The following is a 21,806-nucleotide window of genomic DNA, read 5'->3' on the forward strand; positions in this document are numbered from 1 at the left end:
TTCCCACCACAATTTTGTTTTCTTAAGATTAGCTATTTCAATGCCATTAGCTTAGCTTCCAGGATATTAAAAGTATACTCTGTACTCTACCTTTCCTTCATACTTAATGTAAACATTTGGATCAATGTTGTTGAATATTTTCCAACAGTCTGTGTATGCTATGTGGGAGAGGAGGAATTGAATAAGGCATTTTGTTTGAATTAAATGTCAAGAGTACCACCTGCTTCTTTCTAAAAATATGAGCTAGATATTCCAAAAGGTGTGAACCGTCAATCAAAGTGCAAGGGAAGATTTTACATTTAGATTACTTGTTAGAAAATTTTAAAAAAATTGTTAAGAAAATCAACCTTGACTAATGGCATTGAAAGCCATTAAGGAAGCTGAAAAAATAGCAGCCCACTGGACTCCTATGGTGGGGAATGCTTTCCCAATGTAAAGAAGAAGTCTTATCCTACAGTCTAATTAGCATATGGAGGTGATTTCCAAGAGAGAAGTGAAAAAAAAAAATCCCACAGCTCAACCTTTCAGAAGTATCAGTCATGCAGGGAGAAAACGTTACCGTGCCCTCTTCCTCATTGTCAAGCTTTGCAGGTTACAGGAGCCCAGAAGAGCCATCCCTATGGGAGATCAAATCACAGGCAGCTTCTTACCAGGTGGTGGCAGGGCCGTGGGGTAGGGTAGAGGCCTGGAGGAGGAAACGGCATGGGGGAGGTTCTCCAGTCTCAGACTCATGTGCAGGCAGATGGTGCCGTGGTGGTCCCCCTGTAGATATCAATAGCACTTAAAATAGTCCTCCTTTCCTGCCACAATTTTGTTTTCTTAAGATTAGCTGTTGCAATACCATGAGCTTGGCTTCCAGGATATTAAAGCTATACTCTACCTTTCCTTCATGCTTCATACAGCATGACCTGCCCAGTGTATTTCCATTTGTGGATTCCCTGGACCCCAAAATGGGGACCATACCCTGCACCACCTCAGCCTTGCCATAAGAAAGAAACTTCTCCTCACCCCTTCCCATTTCCTGGCAGCCTGCACGTGTGGTACAAAGGGCGGGATGACTGCACTTCACAGGGTCCTTCCATCAGAATCCTTCCTCCACCACCCACGCACACTCCTGCTTCCCTCTTGTATAGGCTCTCTCATTCATATTCAACAGGGCTTTACCAAATGCCTCCATAACACAGCTCTTAACCTTGGGTGGCCACGAGAATCACCTACAGAGCTCCTGACATACACCAATACTCTTAAAATACACCCCCTGAGATCCTGAAGTAATTGAGGTCTGGGGTGGGGCCTAGGCATTGCAAATTTTTATGCATGGGGGTGTTTCATGTTTAAAACTTCCCAAGTGATTTTAATGTGCTGACCTACTATGTGCAGGGCACATTTCTAGGTTGGCTCCACAGTGAATAGAATAGGCAAGGTAACTAGTCTCATGGAGCTTACAGTCAAGTGGGACAAGATGGGGAATAAATGAATAGCCAAGATACCTTCTGATCATGCCACCAGGAAAACAAAGCTGGGGGCTGTGAAGGAGAGAACTGGAGATGGGAAGATTTGTAACTTTAGATTATGAACTTTAGAGAGTGGGGTCAGGGCATCATTTCTTGGCGTCATACTTTGCTTCTTTGCTTGTCAGCTCTGTTAGCACTCAGGCCTAGTGACAGGACCGTGGTCAGAAACCTGCTCCTCATTCAGGACAGTTGGTGCCACTGTGTTCCCTGAGCCATTTCTACATGCTGATGAACCATGGGAGATCCTATTTGGACAGCCCAGATCAGCCACTGTAACTGGAAGCTGCCTCACAGAGCATGCCTTACCTGCAGCGGTTTACTTCCAGAACGCCCCCTCCCTCCTTCCCTTTCACCTACTATTAATTGACTACTCACTCTGGAGTGATATCGATCATCAGCATCATATATTGATCACAATCTGCTGACTTGTAATAATGACAATACTAAAAGGAGATTGAACTACACTTATTATGTTGCAGGCTCTCTGTAAGATACATTCTCTTTTAATACACTACTAAGGTAGGCATTATCAGCCTGTTTTCATAAAGGTGGAAACCATGACTCTAAATGGTTGAGAGACTTATAATGTGGCTTATAGTTTCAGACATTTTAGGTCCCCTCCAACTCAGAGAACCTGTCATCGTATGATCTCTAGCTCATTTCCTCAACTAAGTGGCAAGTTTCCTGAGCAAAGTCATTGCATCTTATGCCGCTTTGCAGTAGAGCCCTTTCTGTCCTCACTCCCACGTACCTTGTTTGCAGTGAGTAATAAATACATCAGAGATCAATCTATGCAGGCAGCCTGGGGTTGCCCCTCGTAAACTCAGACTCTGTCCTTTCCCTTAAAACTTTCCCAGGGGTCCTCTCCAAGCAGGACTGTGCCTCCTTAGAGGGCCCAAAGCAACTTACAGGCATTTATAAATGGGTCCTGTGGGCCTTTGCCCTAAGGGCTAGCTCATGGAAAATGCAAAATAAACAATTATTGTATGTTTGTTTTGCTAATTACACTTTTTTAAAACTGAGATTAAAACACCAAAAAACAAAGTCATTGTAATTCCTAGACTAGGGATGGTTATTTAGTAAGACAGACTTAGGCTGATATTTAAAATATTAAAAGAACTATATCTTTGAAGACAATCCTTTATTTTTTTTCCTGCTTTATTGAGCTATAACTGACAAATAAACTTATAAGATATTTAAAGTATACATCACGATGATTTGATACCCTGATTATACTGTGAAAGGATTTCCACCCAGCTAGTTAATTAACATCCATCACCCCACATATTTACCCTTCTTTTCTTTCTTTTTTTTTTTTTTTGGTAAGAGCATTTAAATTCTACTCTCTTAGCAAATTTTAATTATACAATACAGTGTTATCAACTATAGTCACCATGTTTTACATTAGATCTTCAGACTTCATTCATCTTAAAACTAAAAGTTTTTACCCTTTTACCAACTTCTCCCTACTTCTCCTATCCCCCAAACTAGGACAACCAGTTTTCTACTCTCTGTTTCTATGAAGTCAACTTTTTTTTTAAAGATTCTACTGTTTTTTAAGTGATAGCATGCAGTCAGTATTTCTCTTTCTCTATCTGGCTTATTTTACTTAGCATAATGCCCTCAAAGTCCACCCATGTTGTCAGAAATGGCAGGATTCCTTCTTTTTAAAAGCTGAATAATATTTTATTGTATATATATCAATATACTACATTTTCTTGATCTATTTGTCCACTGATGGACGCTTAGGTTGTTTCTATATCTTGGTTATTGTAAACAACGCTACAGTGAACATGGCAGTAACATAGCTCTTTGAGATAACAGTTTCATTTACTTTGGATATATACCCACAAGTGGGATTGCTGGATGATAAGGTAGTTCTACTTTTAATTTCTCAAGGAACTTCTATACTGTTTTTGGCTGCACCCCTAGTTTGTTACTACCACACACAGAAAGAATATAGCAACTTGGATAAAAGATAGCTTTACATCGCTTCTAGGATGTATGCATGTGTATGTGTGTATGTTTGAGACACAGAGGACATGAATGTGGAGATATCTCACTGAAGAAAAATAAGTGTAGAAAATTGATATGTTGCAATAACTCTCATTTCTGAATGTGGCCTCTCCCTCTCTGTACCAACATCCTTTTTGATTTTCACAGTTGAAGTATCTAAGGAAGGACACAGAACTGTCCAAGATACAACTCCTGTGATTATTGCCATTTCGTAGAAGAGTAATTAACTCCCCAGAGGTTTAATCAACAGTGGTGTTTTTCCCCTCTTCTCTCTCATTTCTTCCTTTGCCTGGAGAAGAGCAACCCAGCCCTCTGAAAAGACCTGCGGTCTCAGTTCAGTGCAGGGGCCTGAGAGCAGATTTGTGGCCTCTCGCCCAAGCCAAGCCTTGTAACTGGCCTTTGTGGCACTTCTGAGACAGGGAGAAATGGACACCAAAGAGCCCTAATTTCAAATCCTCTTGAAGCCATAACCCCAGATGTAAGGGGTTGGAGGTTGATCTCCAATCCCAACAAATGCTCCATCAACAGAGTGGGACTTCAGTATAATGCTCACAGCAACAAATAACCCACAGTGATACTGTTCGCTGCTACAACTTTCTCCAGCGGCAAATTAATTCATACGGAGTCTGAACTGTCAATCAATAGTAATGTTAACTTACCAAAAGGAAATACAACCTAAATTGACATGTGCTCTTAAAGCCACAGACAAATCTGTTTAAAAAGCAGATACAGCAGTGCATAGATGAGCATCCCAGCCAGCTAACAACTTGCACTGAACATCTTCATGGTGGTCAGTGCCGTGGGAGGTGCAGTGGGAGACAGAAGAGCAGAATCGCAGGCTGAAGGGAGCTCACGCGCAGGTTGGGAAAAATGAAACCTAACCATGAAACCACCAGAGTGCCAAACAGGGAGTATACTGTATCCAACCCAGACGCAGGAGGGCGGTGCGGTCAGATTTAACAGAAGCGAGAGAAAGTTGGGCATAAGAGCAGGAGGAAAGGCTTCCAGTAAAAAAGCTGAACTTAGGATCAGCCTGGAAAAAATGGGATGAATCAATGGAAAGACAATTCCTGGATGGCCAACCAGTCTAACAAAAGCAAAGTGGTAGGAACTAGTTTGCCTCATGTGAAAATGAAAGCCTGGTCTGACTGGGGTTGAGAGGACTTCAGAGAGAGGGGGAATGGAGTTGGACCTCTCATAAAGGACTTGGAAAGTCAGGGAGACAAGCTTACACTTGATTTGCTCTGTGTATCAGGTGGGGATTATGTTTAGCTACAAGCCACAGAGCTCTGAATATATTTTTCATAACCAAGTCAAGGATTCTTTTTCTCAATTAACAAGAAGACCAGCACCTCGCAGGTAGAAGAGTTCTGGGTGACACCTGCCCTCTCCCTGCTACCATACTTGGCAGTTCCAACATGGCTTTTCTACCTCCAGCCTCATACCCACACTCCAAGGAGACAGAAGATCAGAAGGGATAAAGTGGGTGGCCGCTGCATTAGGGATGCAAAAGCTTTCTAGGGAATCCCTGTCAGCCTTCTGCTTACATCTCACTGGCCAGAACTGTGGCACAGGCAACCCCTAACGAAAGGATGGCTGTAAAGGCTAATGGTTTTGCTGGGCACACTGTCAGCACAAGCCGAAACAGCATTCTGTTTCTTAAGGAAGAAGGGGAAATGGATATTGGGTCAGCGGTTAGCAAGCTCTACACATTATTGTGGTAGGTGCCTGAACAGAGTTGTCTTAGAAAAAGCAATGACTCTTTTAGAAGATTTGGAAAATTGGTATTCCATGGATTTGGAAAGAAGTAGAAAAAAGGTCTAGAAAAGTGGATGGAAGCTGTTGAAAGTGATCTAGAGGTGAAGTGGCGAACTAGAGTCCTAGATCTGGGAATAGAAAGAAGAGAAAAGCTAACAGTCGTCTCCAAGGAACAGTGTGCAAGGCCGTTGTAACAGTCCCCCAGCAGCCAATGGTCAGGGTGGGAGGGGTCGGTGGGTTGATTTCTTGGCTGTTCATTTTTCTTTCTCTACATAAAGGTAACATTTGGGGTGACTGGGAGGAACTTACTACAAAGAGAAATTGATAAATAAAAATCCAAGGATCAGACATATTGGGCCAGTAACAAATCCTGAAGTATTATCTTTTAATGTAATAAGCACCTGCTCTGTAGAAAAAGGATGAGTTAGGTTCAAAGTTAGCACATTCTAGTATCAGTGTGCTCCTCCTTGGGCACGTAAGCGTTGCTTTTCAGAGCTGTTCTCTAAACACAGCACATAACAGGCCATTAGAATACAGACTCTAGAATACGTTTGTACTTAAGAAGCAAGATAAACCAGATATGAGAACAAATTATGTTTCTTTTGATGACTAATCCTAAACAAAAAAGCATTCTGCCTGTTTGTTAGAAAAGGAGTAGAAAGGGCAGCATACAAGAAAATAATTCTACAGAATGTTTTTGCAGTTTTATCTACTAGTTGGTGTTAAAGGAGAGAATAAAATCACTTGAAGACTAGAAAATTATTGCTATTTCAAAAATTTATCACTTAGGTACCAGTGATTATATAAGGCAGTGAAAATGCAGAGTATCTGAGGTGCTGGTCCTGACCTCATGGAGGTCAGTGTCATGGGAGGCAGATTGCTCCAATACTTGGGGACAAAGCTGCATCAAGGGTGTGCGTACGGACTATGGGAGCTCACAGGAAGGAGGGGCTTACTCTGTCTGAGAGCTGGAATATGCTTTGTGCTTTGACATTTTATGATTCTGCAGTGGCAATAAATAGGGTGGGACTTTTATTTTAGCCTGAAAGGAGCTTTTAGGTAACTTAACTACCTTAGGGCCCTGGGGGAGGACCAGACATTGCCCCAAATCCACAGGTCTCATTCTTAGCATCCCATATTTTCTCCTCAGCATTGGGGAAGGAGCCAAGGAAAAACTCAGTTGAACAGAGAAACTGAATTAGTCATATTTGCAGTGTGTGGTTCTATAATTACATTGAATCTTCACATCAGATTCCTCTCTTATCTGAGCTTTCAAGGTTGAATGCAATTTTTTTGACTTATGCATACCTGGCTTTCCAAATGTAGCTAACCAAAGCTCAGCCCACCTTTTAAGCCACCAAAGTCTTCCTCTGTTCTAAGAGTGCACTGACAGTGAAGGCTGGGGTGATGGCTGGGGAAGAGGGAGCTCCCAAGTCTAATTTTGTCTGAATGTTTGCTGTTTGAAGCCAGTATGAATTTTCACCTTTATAATGTAAGCATATGGATAGCTAAGTCAGTCACAGTGTATGAAAGTGTAAGTAGAAAGAGTATATAATTAAAAGTATTCTTTCCACCAGGGCACTGCACAACTGCTGAGGCACCTTCCTATAGGTCCTGCCAGGGAATGGTCCTTTCTGAAGCTGGTAATTGTTTCTGGACATCCAAGCCTTCTTCCCCCAGCTACACAGTCTTCCTCCCAGAGGCAACAGATATTAAGTAGATTCTTGAGTTTCCTTCCAGAGATTGACTGTGGGTACAAGAGGAGATAAGTATACATATTTTATAAGTATATATTTTTTCAAGAATAATTTTAGTGAGCAGAATCAACAGAAAAATCAACATGAAACAAGTCATTGAGAAGTTCTTGAACTGAAGAGTGTAAAAGGAAAGACAGTACCCAGGATAAAGAGTGATCACTTATCAGAAAGCAGAAATAGAGCAGGAATTCTATTCCCACAAAAATAAAAAGAAAGGGTGAGGTCACAGTTACATCTGTCCATTAGGGTGGGCATTTCTACAAAACGAATGGGCATTCGTCTGGAGGATCATGGGGCAACTTGCAATTGTGGAGTGAGAGAAATGGTGGTGGCCTGCCCTCTTGGGATATTGTGGGCAGGACGATAGGCATGTTCTGCTGTATGGTGACACACTCCCTGAGAGGCTGAGTGGCACTAGATCACTGTCCCTTCAGCTATTTCCAGAGTCCACCCACACGCATTCATATTATCTGACAAAACAGTATTCTTTTCAAGTCAAAGGGACATGGCACACACTGACCAAGGATCCCAAGCCAGCAGGAAGTAAGGGAGCATGAAACAAAACATGAAAACAAATGCTTCTGAAGCTTTTTTAGTTTGATGTTGTCCATGCTTTATGAAGAACACAACCCTGGTCCTTGCTATGCTTTAGCTAAAACATCTTCCTCACTGGAGATGTTCTTGGTAGCTTATTGATGTGAAGTTAGCTTGGAATTGACTGGGAAAGGCCATGCCAACCAGTTACCCTTTCAGGGAACACCAAAATTCTGCTTGGGATCAGGGAGTAAGGGCAAGCTAGAACATGGTATTTGTCAAATAAATTCCCAAATAATTATTGATTCCCAACAATATATAAAGCACCAGGCAAGTTTCTGACTTTCTAACTAGATTGTGTTCAGAATAGAAGATACCCACCCCCACAGAAAGGTGACCCAGTCAATGATTGAAACATTAAACAAATATAGCAGACTTTAGAGAAATGAGGAATTTCCTTCCAGCTCTGGTAGAAAGGAAAATTTCACCTCTAAGTCTCCATAAAGCCTCCAGTAGTTGAGGTTCTCTTCATCTCCTGCCCTGTAGAATCTTGAGACAGTCTGGTTACTATAGCCAATGAAAGGTATCAAAGAAGGCAGCTGGCTGCTCAGGTAGACTTCATGGGATAGCAGTGCCTGCTGGGGTTGCCATGATTCAGCATTTGTTCTGCAGGTTTGGAGATTCATGAGGCCCATTTTGTAAGACCACTCAGCTAATTAGCCTTAGGGGAAAAGATTCATTCACAAGAGTGATGTATGGACCTGAATGTCAATTCCATTCTATTGATTTACAAGGGGTAGGAATATATTTTCTAATGACCAAAATGATCTTTACACGGAAAGTAGACTACTTTACATTGCAAAGAATGTTGGAACAATTATAGAAGATTGTTTACTGAGCAGGCAATCAGGGCCAAAGATTAGAAAATCTTGAAGGATAACTTAATGCATCTTCCCTGTCCCACAGTATAGTTCCTGAATAGGATATGTACAAAAAAAAAAAGCTGGTATCTGCCATATTTAAAGTCTCCCCTATGGATAAAGCAGGAATGAAAATCATTGAATTCTAATAACCCAGTTCCCCTCCTTATGTACCATATGCATATTATTGGATGCATTCAAAGATATGGATTGGTTAGAGTATGGACTCTGGTTGCCTTGACTGTTGTTGGATAGTTCCCAAATATCCTCAACAACCCTTTTGTAATGATGTGCAAACTAGTATTTTTAAAATATATATTTTTTATATTTTTAAACTTAAAAAAAAATCCCTGTGACTAATTTACATTATGATTGAGATTTTGTGCCTCTTTATCCACTTCACCTATTTCACCCACCCACCCCAAACCCTCCCCCATGGTAACCACCAGTCATTTCTCAGTGTCTGTAATTCTACTGCTGTTTTGTTCATTTTGTTTTGTTTTGTTTTTAGATTCCACTTATAAGTGAATCATATGGTATTTGTCTTTTTCTGCCTGGCTTATTTCATTTAGCATAATACCCTGTAGGTCCACCCATGTTGTCCCAAATACCAAGATTTCTTTCTTTTTTACGGTCAAATAATATGTCATTTTATATATGTACCAATTCTTCTTTATCCATTCATTTATTTATAGATACTTTGGTTGCTTCCATATCTTGGCTATTGTAAATAATGTGGCAATAAACACAGGAATGCATTTATCTTTTCAAATCATATTTGTTTTCTTTGGGTTAATTTCTAGAAGTAGAATTACTGGGACATATGGTATTTCTATTTTTAGTTTTTTGAAGGAATTCCATGCTGCTTTCCATGGTGGTGCACCAACATACATTCCCACCAGTAGGGTTCCCTTTTCTGTATATCCTCACCAACACTGTTTGCTTGTCTTTTTGGATAGTGACCACTCTAGGTTATTTGTATTTTTATTGTTGAGTCATATGAGTTCTTTATATATTTTGGATGTTAGCCCCTTATCTGACAAATCATTCATGAATATAGTCTCCCATAGTTTGCCTTTTCATTTTGTCGATGGTTCCCTTTGATGTACAGAAGCATTTTAGTTTGATGATGTCAGACTAAAGTAGTAGAAGTAAAACTTATTCTTAATTTACATACAGTAGAATTCACTCTTTGAGGTATGTGTTTTCACAAATACAGAGTTGTGTAACCACCATCATCATCAAGATACAAAACAGTTCTTCACTCTCCCCCCAAACACATACCCCCTTGAGTTACACTTTAAAATACGTGCCTTCTACAGATGGCTGAACTCATCTATTATGTGTTGATTCTTACCACTTTTGCTTGCCAGAGGGTCATATTTTGTGGCATTAACTACCAATTCTAAGAGCCACCAGATCAAATACACTGCCATTCCCAGAGATGGGCAAGATGAAACTTTCATATTTTTGTTTAGCTAGCTGTGGGTGTATCAAGTTTAGCTGATGTATAACATAAAACTAACAAAAAAACTGGCAAATATTCTAAGACATTTCCCCAAAATTAAGTAGGGGAAGAATTCGAACATTCCAGTTGGAGCTCCGTCCACAAGAGAAACATTAATTCTGAGGGTTGGGAAAGAGAATTGCTATGTCATATCTCCAGTTCATTTCCCTCCTTTAAATGGGTCACAAGGACAGAGATAATCCCAACACCCTGGCAGCTGTTCCTGTGCTCAAGTAATTCTATTAATTCACTCCTGCTTTCCAGAAACTAGACTTAGGCATTAAGCACTTGCCAAGATGAAACTCACATCCGTTTAACTTATGCAAGTTAGTAGCTGAACTGGTTGTTGTTTTAATAAGGGCTCCTTAAAAAATATATATTTGATGGTATTTGTGCATGCTCACTATGAACAATTTAAACAATAGAAAACTAAACCTGACTTTAACTATATTATATCTGGGTGTCATTAAGAACTTAAAAAAAAGATAAATTATGTGAGTTCAATTGACTATTTCACATGTGAATAGGTCCCATCACCAATTAATATTTTCTGACCACCTAGGGAATTCAGCCCATGCCATGGGATGACAGATTACTTTTTATAACAAAATAGGAGGAATTTGGGCTTATAAATAAAATAGGGGCCACAAGGGCATCCAAAAGTACCCTGGAATCTGGCTCCCAGGCGTCTGGTTACCTCTTCGTGGCTGTACCACTAACCTGGGCAGACCATTCATTTCCTTTGAATATGTGGCTCTATCTGTCAGATGCATACAGAGACCCTTCTATTCCTGCCAATCGCAGGAATGCAAGAATCAGTTATTACTTGCCAATACCTGCAGATGAAATTCAGCAGTACAACAACATAAATGTTAAGACAATTATGTTGAGTCATTAAAACATTTAATTCTAAGATTCAGAGTCTCCTTGTGTCACCACAAATTCACAAAGAAGCAGGTGATCCAATAAAATCCAGCTTTGGAGGAGGCTTTGTAACAAGATCCCTTTGTATGCACCCAGAGAGGTTAGTCATCAGTCCAGATATCCCCATCCTGCTTTCCTGTAACCTTCCCACAACTCCCCACCCTTCACTTCTCTCTGCACTGCTCCTTGTTCTTAAACTTCTCCTCCCCTCTTCCCTGCTCCCATCTCTGTTGAGAGCAGAGCTCCAGGGTAGAGCACATTCATAAAGTGCCACTTTCTCAAATGAAAAGGGAAGCCAGTGTCTCCAATAGTAAAATGTAAACAACACTGGAAATGAAGAGAATATGAGAGAATATTCTTTCATGAATTTCGGGATGAACAGAAATCAGTGCTATGGAGTTGAAATAAATAGATCTGCCCCTAGCATGCTGACTCACTGTGACTCTTTTAATAGCATTTACCGGAATGACCTTCGAATCAAATGAGAACCACAAAATACCAGTAATTTTATCTGGGGAATATTTATATTTTGGTACAGTAGGTAAATTCCCAATTAAAGGGCATTATTAGAATATCATTTTTTCCCAAACTGTATGTAGTTTCATCTTGGTTAGGCCTTGCCTTTCTAATTAGTCCATATGGTTCAAAGAGGAGATTTTATTTTTGCTTTTAAAATCTGCTCATCCCCCATTTCCTCATAACTAATTTGTATGGATAATACCTGTTAAAGAAGACACCCTGAGCCCCAGCTTCCTCTAAAAGATCAATCCAGTGTTTTCCTCCACAAACCATTTGCTTTGGTGATTGACTGTACATGGGAGAGAGCCAGGAACCGTGAACATTCTGCAAGCATAGCCATGAAAATGTATGATGATTCTAAGCCCCCTACCTGGCACCCCACATTAGTACAAAAAATGAGCTACTACTAAATTCCCAAACACCTCCTTTGGGAGATGGCTCCCTAGCATTAGTGAAGCCAGGATTTAGGGCATCCCCCAAATCTAAGGGTCAGTTCAGGGAGCAGCACCCTGGGAAACTGAGGATGGCAGGTAACAGCACTCACACAATGTGTGCATTGAGTTCTGGCACAATAACTACCTGAGAGTTTGTGAGTGTTCATGATCTGATTAGGGATGTCTCAAAAAGTCACCTGCAGTCTAAATAACATAAGATAAAATTACGTATTTAAAAATTCCACATGGAGACTTTAAAGAAGAACCTTCCATTTCTTCTCTCATCCAACAGCAGTTCATTGAGCATCTACTTTGCGTCAGGCAACTTGCTGAGGTCTGGAAACAGCCATGAGTAAAACAGACCCAGTTCCTGCCATCACAGTATAGCAGGAATTGCAAGAGTCCATTTGCCAGTGTTGACCCAGCATGGTCCCAGGTCTGGAACTTTGGGTTCCACACACAGGTCCTCCTGTGTCTAAGAAGGTGGCCTCTGATATTAGATGAGGGGCAATTCTTCAGCTTCCCGTAGACTGGCTGAATGAGCTCATGAGACCACCCAATTCCATGTGTCCTCACTCCCCAGAGCTATCTTTTATTAATGTAAGCTCAAAGTTATCTCCAGCATAGGAAGGAGAGCTGTGGAGAAAGGGATGGGGGAGTTTTCTTAACCTAGAAGGTTGATCTCCATACTGAATGAATGAATCCACCCTTATCTTACCCCCTGGCTTCTTTCAGTGCAGCTCACATTCACTGCTGTGACACTCCCAACGCAGGGGGCAAGTCTTGGTTTTGAGTTGCAAAGCAGAAGCCCAGACGCCAGTCAGCCAGTCAGCGGTGACCAAGAGCTTCAGCTTGGAAAACAGACCGTGTCAGTGAGCATCAGTGCACTGATCACACCTGAGCTGTCCTTTCCTGTCCACTCTTTCTCACTCTTACTCTTGCTCAAGAGCACTGTGTGTCTAGTGTTTAATACACTTTCACATACATGCTCTATTTTAATTCTCCAACAACCCTATGGGGATATCCCCATTTCATGAGTGAGAAAATCAAGCCCCCAAATTAATTTGCTTAATTCTCCACAGCTGCTAACACAAAACCAGAATTCAAACCAGAATCTCAGGCTTCCAATCGATGCTCCAAACCAAGGCTCGAAACTATTCCAAAGCTTCTACTTTTACAATTCCAGGTCTTTCTTTTTGCATGTTGTTTTATATGTCCTGCTGGGGAACTGTCTTACAACCTGCTGGTTTTCTGGGAGAAGCCCCAGATTACTGTCCGGGGTGGGCCTGTGGCTGTCCCACCCGCTGCCCTGCCTTCGCACAGCAGACGATTGCGGCCCCAAGCCTCTCTTGGCTCCCACATAGGAATCCCACATTTGTCATGGATGCCTGTGGCTCTATTTTTAGAAATAGAAGGGAGCACGTGGGTGGCACACATTGAGGTTTTCTAGGAGTCTATTAATACTTTTGCAGAGGCCACTGAGAGTTTTAAGTTGACTGATTTCAAGTTAAATTTTCTCCTGAGGAAGACATCCCTTCCCTGCTCTTCCCTTTATCACACAGCACCCCCAACATGGATTTATATTTTGAGTATTTTTCTTTTACCCCCTAGGGCTCCTCCTTAGCACCCTATGCTCAGAAGACAAGGACTGCAGGGACTGGCAATGTTCCTTGCGATCTTCATATGGAAAGGACCTGCTGTTTTAAAGATCAGGAAAAATGTCTATGGATGGATCCAAATACTTTTTTAAACCTCCTGAGTTAATTATTTTATTCTAGAGCAGGCAGATTACTATTTTCAGGGTGGTGTGTGTATATGCACAAATCAGAAACTGGGGGAAAAATTTTATCATATTAAAATAGGAAGGAAATTAAACATACATATGTAAATTTTCTGCATTGGGGGGCATAATTCTGCCATTTATGTTAAGAAGACACATCATCTCTTTTCAACAATATAGCAACATTATCTTTGCTCTGTTAGGTCAATGCTAACAAAATGAAAATGCAAACACTGAAAATAAATATGCTTTTGAAGTTAGTGTTATATTAGAAATGTAACTCCTAATATATTAAAATGAGTCAATTAGCAGACTATGCTGGAACCAAAAACAAAATTTTAACCAAAAGCAGTAATAATGTGTATAAACCTGTCAGGTTCAGAATGACAATAATATTCATTTCTGAATAAGTAGCCTTCCAGTAAAGACACGACCCATGGTATAAATAAAGATTCCTGACATCATTAGCCATCCATTTTCAAAGAAAATAACACAAAAACTCAGTAAGTTCTGACCCACGTTCTGAAATGTCTTTTTCATTATCTCTAATCAAGTTCTCCAATGTGAAATAGGAATCAGTACCCCTGCAAACCCAGTCAGAAGAAAACAGACAGAACCAGTTTGCCCTTGAATGCGTTTTGCTGTGGTTTACCATAGTCACTTGCAGCCTGGAAGAGCTCTCTCCAGTCTGAGCAGCCTTTTTGCGGATAGAATTGCGTCTCCAAAGGGGTTATAAAACAAATGGTGGCAAATGAAATTCCAGAGAAAGAAGCTGCCATTTTTTCTCCTCTATTTCAGTAGGATCCATTCGCTTTGTCAGAATGCCAATTGTTTTTATAGCTGCAACAAATTCTTGGACCAGGGCCACACCCTCTCTAACTGTGTGTGCCCTCAGAATCAGGGCCTGCTGAACGGCAGCCAAGAGAGATCTAGTCAAATGAGAAGCCATCGGGGAGCCTCTGCCAGCTCCGGCCTGTCCAGGTCCCCTCAATAGCTGCAGCAGCTCTTGCCTTGTTCTGATAGCCTCCCCCACCGCTCCCAGACTTTTAAAGCCAGCCCTTTCATTCTCTTGCGGCTCTTATCACCTCCTACAAGTGCCTAATCATCGAGGCAGCTGTGGTATAAGGCCTAGCATTTTGGTTAGAATTTTAGGAAGATGCAGAAGAAGGAGCAGACACAGGGCTGAGCCTCCCTTCTGCTGGACACACAAGCTCTCACTCTTAATTACTAAGCCCCAAACCTGTGGAAAGAAGATAAGCCAGGGCTGTCTTCCCACCACAGAAAAACACAAAGCAAAGATTAATGGACAGTATTTTTTAGGTCTCTGATGATTCCACTTAACAATATTAAATGAAGCCCAAATAGTCATATTACAAGGACACATATCCTTTTTTTCCTCAGGTGGATCATCTCCATGTGTAATTGCTAATCCAGTACAAAAAGACCCATTTTTGTTTTAGTGCTACACTTCTCAAACTTCTCACAAAGACACAACTGTGATTTGTGAACACCCAGGTATTTGTAAAAACTGCTTCTCCCCCACCAAGGACTACAGGAAATCCCTAGAAGCTGTTGGCCTTGTCACTCCAGGGACCCTCACCCCACACTGCTCAGGATGTAGCCATTCCCAGGGGCCTGGGTCGGGAGTTAGTCGAGGACTCTATCCTAGACCTGTCTCCAGTGGCCCAAGGCCAGACCTTACACCAGGGCAGGGCTACTGGCTCTGTGAAAGCCTCTGCTGAGCAAAGAGGACCACTCCCATTCGAGCTCAGAGGACTTGAGCAGGAAGGGCCCTTGCTGGCAGTGTGGAGTCAGCCACTGGTTCTTCTGCCAGTATCCATGGGAGGAGGGCAGAAAAATGGCAAGGAGACCTGAAAGGAGCACAGACCCTGGTTTAGACCCCACCCCACAGACCTGACATAGTCACCAGGACTCAGAAACTCACTCGCCAGGGAAGTGTCAGCCACCACAGGAGCCACCAAAGGCCACGTTTACCCAGACACCTGCGTAAAGGGGAAGATGCGAGGTGTGGTTTTTGAAACTCACAGTTTTGGAGTTTTCACCTGAGGTTGCCTCAGGTGCAAGATTAGAATGCATAAACTGCCAAGAGAACTGTAACACGAGGTTATGTCCTTGTCCTAATCACATCGATCTCGTCCATTTAATAAGCCCCTGCCACACACTTTGCTTGGTGTGGATTCTCAGGAAATTTGAGCTCTGAGTTAAGCAGTGAAGTCTGTTTTCCTGTGTGACCTTGGATATCCCCTTCCTCCAGCAGCAAAGCCACAAGCCAGGGAGAGGCAGGGGAGTCAGTTTTCCTAGAGAAGAAAGGACACCGAATGACACACTACAGGCAGCAGTAGCAGATGCAGTTCCTTCTCCAGCTGCAAAGCTGCAGCAGAACACGTCCTAGTTCTGACTCCTGCCCTGAGCAGCTCTGGGACTTGAGCAGTCATTTCCTCTCTCTGGGCCTTGACACCCTCATCTCCAGTGGGGACCGTGGGCCAGTGAGTTCTCAGGTTTCCTCCCAATCCAGTCCGCTCCCGGCTAGGGTCCCACCCTGAGGAGGCCAGTGCTTTCCACGTTAGTAACTGGGTTTGCAAGGGGAAAAAACAGTGATAGTTTGAACAGTCCTGGGATAAATGAGGGTCAGTATTTAATAAGCACTGCTCTTCATAAATTTGTACTGACATCTAGCTAAGACTCTTGGGGAGTATTTAAAAAAAAAAAAACAATAAGTTTCTTTCTCTTTAAAGGAAGATTCCCAAAGATGCAGAAGGAAATGAAGATGATCAAAAATGAGGATGTGCTTTTCAATCTGGGTGTGAAGAGGACCCCCTCCTTTCCCCAGTGCCTGCAACCAGTGGTTTCCCGAGGGAAAGCTCCCCAAAGACACCCCTTCCCAGAAGCTCTCCAGGGGCCTTTTTCCCAATTTCGGTATGAACCTCCTCCAGGACACCTAGGCGGATTCCCGGGGGTCTTTGAAGGAGGAGGGTCTCGGAAACGGAAGAGCATGCCCACCAAGATGCCCTATAACCACGCTGCAGAAGAAGCCCCTCTTGCCCTCCACTCTGAGGAGAGCAAAAACCACCGCCCGCCGAACCTCCCCCTGCTGTTCCCGCAGCCCCCACGGCCCAAGTATGACTCACAGATGATCGACCTGTGCAACGTGGGCTTCCAGTTCTACCGCTCCCTGGAACACTTGGGGGGCAGGCCCGTCAAGCAAGAGCCCGTGAAGCCCAGTGTCATGTGGCCCCAGCCGACGCCACCCCCATTCCTGACCACGCCCTACCCCTACTACCCCAAAGTGTCCCCAGGCCTCATGTTCCCCTTCTTCATGCCCTCGGCATCCCCCTTCCCCTTCGGCCGGCACACCTTCCTGCCCAAGCCCCCGGCTGAGCCGCTGCTGCCGCGCAAGGCGGAGCCACAGGAGAGCGAGGAGACGCAGCAGAAGGTGGAGCGCGTGGATGTGAACGTGCAGATCGACGACAGCTACTACGTGGATGTGGGTGGGGCACAGAAGCGCTGGCAGTGCCCCACCTGTGAGAAGTCCTACACCTCCAAGTACAACCTGGTGACCCACATCCTGGGCCACAGCGGCATCAAGCCGCATGCGTGCACCCGCTGCGGGAAGCTCTTCAAGCAGCTCAGCCATCTGCACACCCACATGCTGACCCACCAGGGCACGCGGCCCCACAAATGCCAGGTGTGCCACAAGGCCTTCACGCAGACCAGCCACCTGAAGCGCCACATGATGCAGCACAGTGAGGTGAAGCCGCATAACTGCCACGTGTGTGGCCGGGGTTTTGCCTACCCCAGCGAGCTCAAGGCCCATGAGGCCAAGCACGCCAGCGGGCGGGAAAACATCTGTGTGGAGTGTGGCCTCGACTTCCCCACGCTGGCCCAGCTGAAGAGGCACCTCACCACGCACCGGGGCCCCATCCAGTACAACTGCTCCGAGTGCGACAAGACCTTCCAGTACCCGAGCCAGCTGCAGAACCACATGATGAAGCACAAGGACATCCGGCCCTACATCTGCTCCGAGTGTGGCATGGAGTTCGTGCAGCCCCACCACCTCAAGCAGCACTCCCTCACCCACAAGGTACTGCGGGGGTCCTGGCCAGCAGCACCACCGGGCCTTTGGGGAAAGGAGCAGGCCCCAGGGGCCGGGGGCCGAGACACCTGCGCTGCTCTCTTCCTTTGACAGGAGCAGCCATGTAACCCTGGCAAGAGGACTCCCCTACCTGAGCCCCCACATCCTTCCTCACCTTGAAGTGGGGGAGAGTGAGATTAGCAATCAAGACCTTTCCCATTTAGCCTTCTAGAGTCTGAGGTGGGCCTAGAAATAAGTAATGTAGTTTGGAGGGGAGGGTGAAGAAGGTTGAAGGAAACAATGGTCCCTGTACTGTGGCTGGCTAGCCTCCTAGAGTCCCTAGATTCTGTGTCTGGAAACTTCAGGGCACTAGCATGAATTCGGCATCAGGCTCTATTTACCCAAGATCAGCTCTATGCCTGGGATATACTGATCAGTGCCTTCTAGAGAATGCTCTTGGTCTTCTGCCGCTGAAGCAGTGGCTCCCTTTGGGGTTGTACTGTTCCTTACCTGTGAGGTCAGCTTCATGGGTGGCTCTGGGGGAGCAGAGGCTGGCCTAGACGCAGCAGGGCCTGGGCTTCCCCAGCAGAGCCCTTACCTCTCTGGGCGCAGGGCCCTGTGGTTTGTACTGAAGAAGGAATGAGAAAGCATTTTTCTCTGTTTGGTTTGGTTTTATCTTCCCTGGGCTCAGGGGTTCAAGGAGAAATATAGGTCCAAGGGTCTCAGTTTCGCCTAGTTTGCAGCCAAAGCCCTGGAGTAGTTCAGGATGAACTAAAACAAGGCCCCAGTGGCATCCCTGAAACCTTACCCATATAAGTTGACTTGGGTCTGCTTCGAGCTCCAAGTTTGCCCCTCCGACCTCTACCCTCACACCCTTGACCTCAAGTGGTTTTCTTGGCCAGAGAGTCTCCCAGCAAGCCCAAGTTTCTAAAACATTCTTTAATTCTGAAAGGTCAGTGGAGGACTTTGCCCAGCCAAGATAACATTCCTGCTCTATCATAATGGGATCCATTATGGTTAGGACAAAACACAGGGCACTTTCTGGCTCCACGGCAGGGAGGAAGTGTGTGGCTGCCTTGTAGGCTCTGCATACAAAGGCACCTGTAGATACCATTCAGAGAGGAGGAGGCTCCTGCCAAGTGCAGGAACCATCAACAAAGAGCCTAAACTGAGATTTGTCCACAAAGGGGAACCTTGGCTGATTTGAGGGGCTTCTATCTTCTAAGTGTCTAGAAAGGAATTGAAGATGCATTTTAGAACACAAAAATTCTGTTAAGAATTTTGAAGGCAAAATGGGAAGAGTAGCTTGGTACCTGAAATATTTAATCTGAATTAGGGAACCAAATGCATTTTAGTTAAAGGTGTCAGCAAACAATGAGAGGTAATTGTATTGACTGAACACTTGCTATGTACCAGGTGCTTTCCTTCTCACTTTGAGAATCTTCAGCAAACTAAGAGTTACCTTCAGGCATCATTACTCCAGATTTTCAGATGAAGACACTGAAGCATGGGGAAGTGACCCAGCATCTCTGATTCCAGCACCTGAGCTCTGGACTTCCCCTTCTCTGCCCCTTCCCTTGGTCACCCTAACAACCCCACAGCCTCTCTTCTGTGTTTTCAATGATACTACTGGAGACACAGCAGCTTCCTTTGTTCCCAAATGGTGACTAGCTCCCATTCACTTGAGTCTTGTGAATTTTACTTTGGATCTAGAATTCTCTTTAGAGAATTCTGAAAACAGTGATACGTAGATACTTATCCTTGGTCTCAGGACAGCTGGATTAGCCAAATATGGAGACAATCTGGAGAAGAAAAAATGTTGAAGTAACTTTAAAAACCTACCAAGAAAATATTTTCATTAATTTCATAATTTTAAACTCACTTTAAATATGCAACGTATTTAATAAATTCCCCTTCTGAGGAGGGCATTAAAATTTAAATCTCTTCTTAAATCCACACTTATCTGCAATCAACTAGAGAGTATTCCAGCTGGAAAGAGTCCCTGGATTCTCATGATCCACTGCTTCATGTCAAGATGAGGAAACCTTCACCAGGAAAGGTGGCAAGACTTGGCTAAGATTACACAGCTGGTAAATGCCTGGGCAGAGAACTGAACTCACCCTTTAGTGCTATGGGCTCACCACAATGGAATGGTACTTTCTTACCATGTACCAAATTAAAGAAATAGAAATATAGGCAGAGAGACTCAGAGCTAAACTTGGAATCCTCCCTCCTTAGGGCACTACAGATACCAGGCAATGTAGGTTTTATAGGACACAGTTGTTAGCTAAGCAACTTGTTCTAATTGTGTAAAAACCTTAGTTTTAATGCCATGGTTCTCTAAGTATTCCTCCCCAAAAGTCATTCTGCGTCAAGATGCAAAGGCCTTTTCAGGGAAGCACTCATTAGTCAGGATTAGCTAATATTCTGCTCATGCTATGAGTCTCTGGAAATGCCTTCGATTGAGGACATCAATGTATATACTTTTTCACAGACAGCAAGGACCTTCTGTCCTGTTCTCTAATTCAGAAAGCTATCCTCTGCCAAATTCCTCTGTAGGACTTAGAGGAGGCTCCCTAGCCACATCACACAGGGGTCACTGTGACCTGTGAGAACCCAGGGGACCATCTCAGGAGATGATTATCAAATTGTAATTTATTGAAGTGTGGATATGAGTCGTTCTTCTGGGACTTTCAAGTCTATTAATGAGAACTCAGGAGAATATTGGTTGTCATACAGGAAATGATCTTATCAGTCTAGGAGGTTTTATTTTTTCATTATTGTGAAAGCCAGATTATAGACTCATTTTGCATATCATTCCACAGTGCTCTTCCCAAAATCCGATTAATCCCCAGAACTGTAACTGTAGACTTAACCACAGCAGCAGCAGGAACAACGACAGCAATAGCTTTCTTTTCCTTTAATAGTCAGGCTAGTTAATGGTTTCAGAAAAAAGAAGAGATTATATAATCAATACTTTTCAAGAAAATAGCAATTGAACAAATTTAACATTTGGAGTTCAACATCTGCCACCAAACTCTTTGTGGATCCATGTGATCCTCATGAAAGCATGTTACCTGTTAACTGTGATTTTTTTGAACCTTGCCTTTCTCCAGGGCGTGAAGGAGCACAAATGTGGGATTTGCGGGCGGGAGTTCACTCTGTTGGCCAACATGAAGAGACACGTGCTGATCCACACCAATATCCGTGCCTACCAGTGTCACCTCTGCTATAAGAGTTTTGTGCAGAAACAGACCCTCAAGGCACACATGATCGTCCACTCTGACGTGAAGCCTTTCAGATGCAAGGTGGGCAGTGGGCCCTGGTAGGAACGAGGGAGGGGAGGTCTCAGAGGGTTGTGCAAATGCTGGCAGAAGAGTCCACAGGGAACTTTCTACTCTGTTTCATCAGAGAGGCTCAGAGTAGGTCCATGGCCAACCCCAGACCCATCTTCCGCCCTCTCCTTCTTTCCACCACACCTGTGCTCACACCAGCCCTCCGCTGGTCCCTGAGGAATCTGACCTGTTTGTCCCATGGTGGGATCAGTGCACAGTGGGTGGAGGCAGCCAGTAAGGGGAGAGCTGAGGGTGGAAGGCCCATTTGGGGAATGAGGTTGTTAAACGATGTCAGTGATATGCAGAGCTCCTATTCTAGAAAGGAGCAACCGAGTGTAGTCCTCTTCCTCTTCAAGCCAATGAGTAGAGCACAGAAAGGCATCAGAGAAGCTTCCAATTCCGCCTCCCTCCCTTTTCCTCTCCTGTCCTCCTGACCCTTGGGCTGAGCAGTGTAATTTGAAGGCAGATCTCCCCTGGAGTGTGAAAGAGATTCCAAAGCCAGCCTTCCCAGCCTCCGAAATGCTTGTCTGGGCCGAGGAGTAATTGTGAGCACAGTCACCTGAAGTGTTTCCTGTTCATGCCTGTACCGTGGAGCATGGGGGTCAAGTATGTTCGTTAAAATCTCTGTGTTGGAGCAACTTGGTTGGGTATTTATTTTATCAGCTGAGATCATATGTGAGTTGGAGATTTGTCAAGCCCAGGCACTGACTGGTAT

The 21,806-nt window shown here is 43.8% G+C and overlaps 1 protein-coding gene across 7 annotated transcripts in view; it reads left to right on the top strand.

The window, feature by feature from the left end:
- ZNF366 (zinc finger protein 366) overlaps positions 1–21,806 on the top strand; it is a 313,644-nt gene that overhangs the window by 276,125 nt on the left and 15,713 nt on the right. For all 7 annotated transcript variants that reach the window (XM_037026116.2, XM_037026119.2, XM_037026117.2 and 4 more), the window contains 2 exons: positions 16,420–17,765; positions 20,873–21,064. In XM_037026116.2, coding sequence (XP_036882011.2) covers positions 16,420–17,765; positions 20,873–21,064 — 1,538 coding nt within the window. The remainder of the gene's footprint in view (positions 1–16,419; positions 17,766–20,872; positions 21,065–21,806) is intronic.

Source organism: Manis javanica, chromosome 1, assembly GCF_040802235.1.
Source record: "Manis javanica isolate MJ-LG chromosome 1, MJ_LKY, whole genome shotgun sequence".
NCBI lineage: Eukaryota > Metazoa > Chordata > Mammalia > Pholidota > Manidae > Manis > Manis javanica.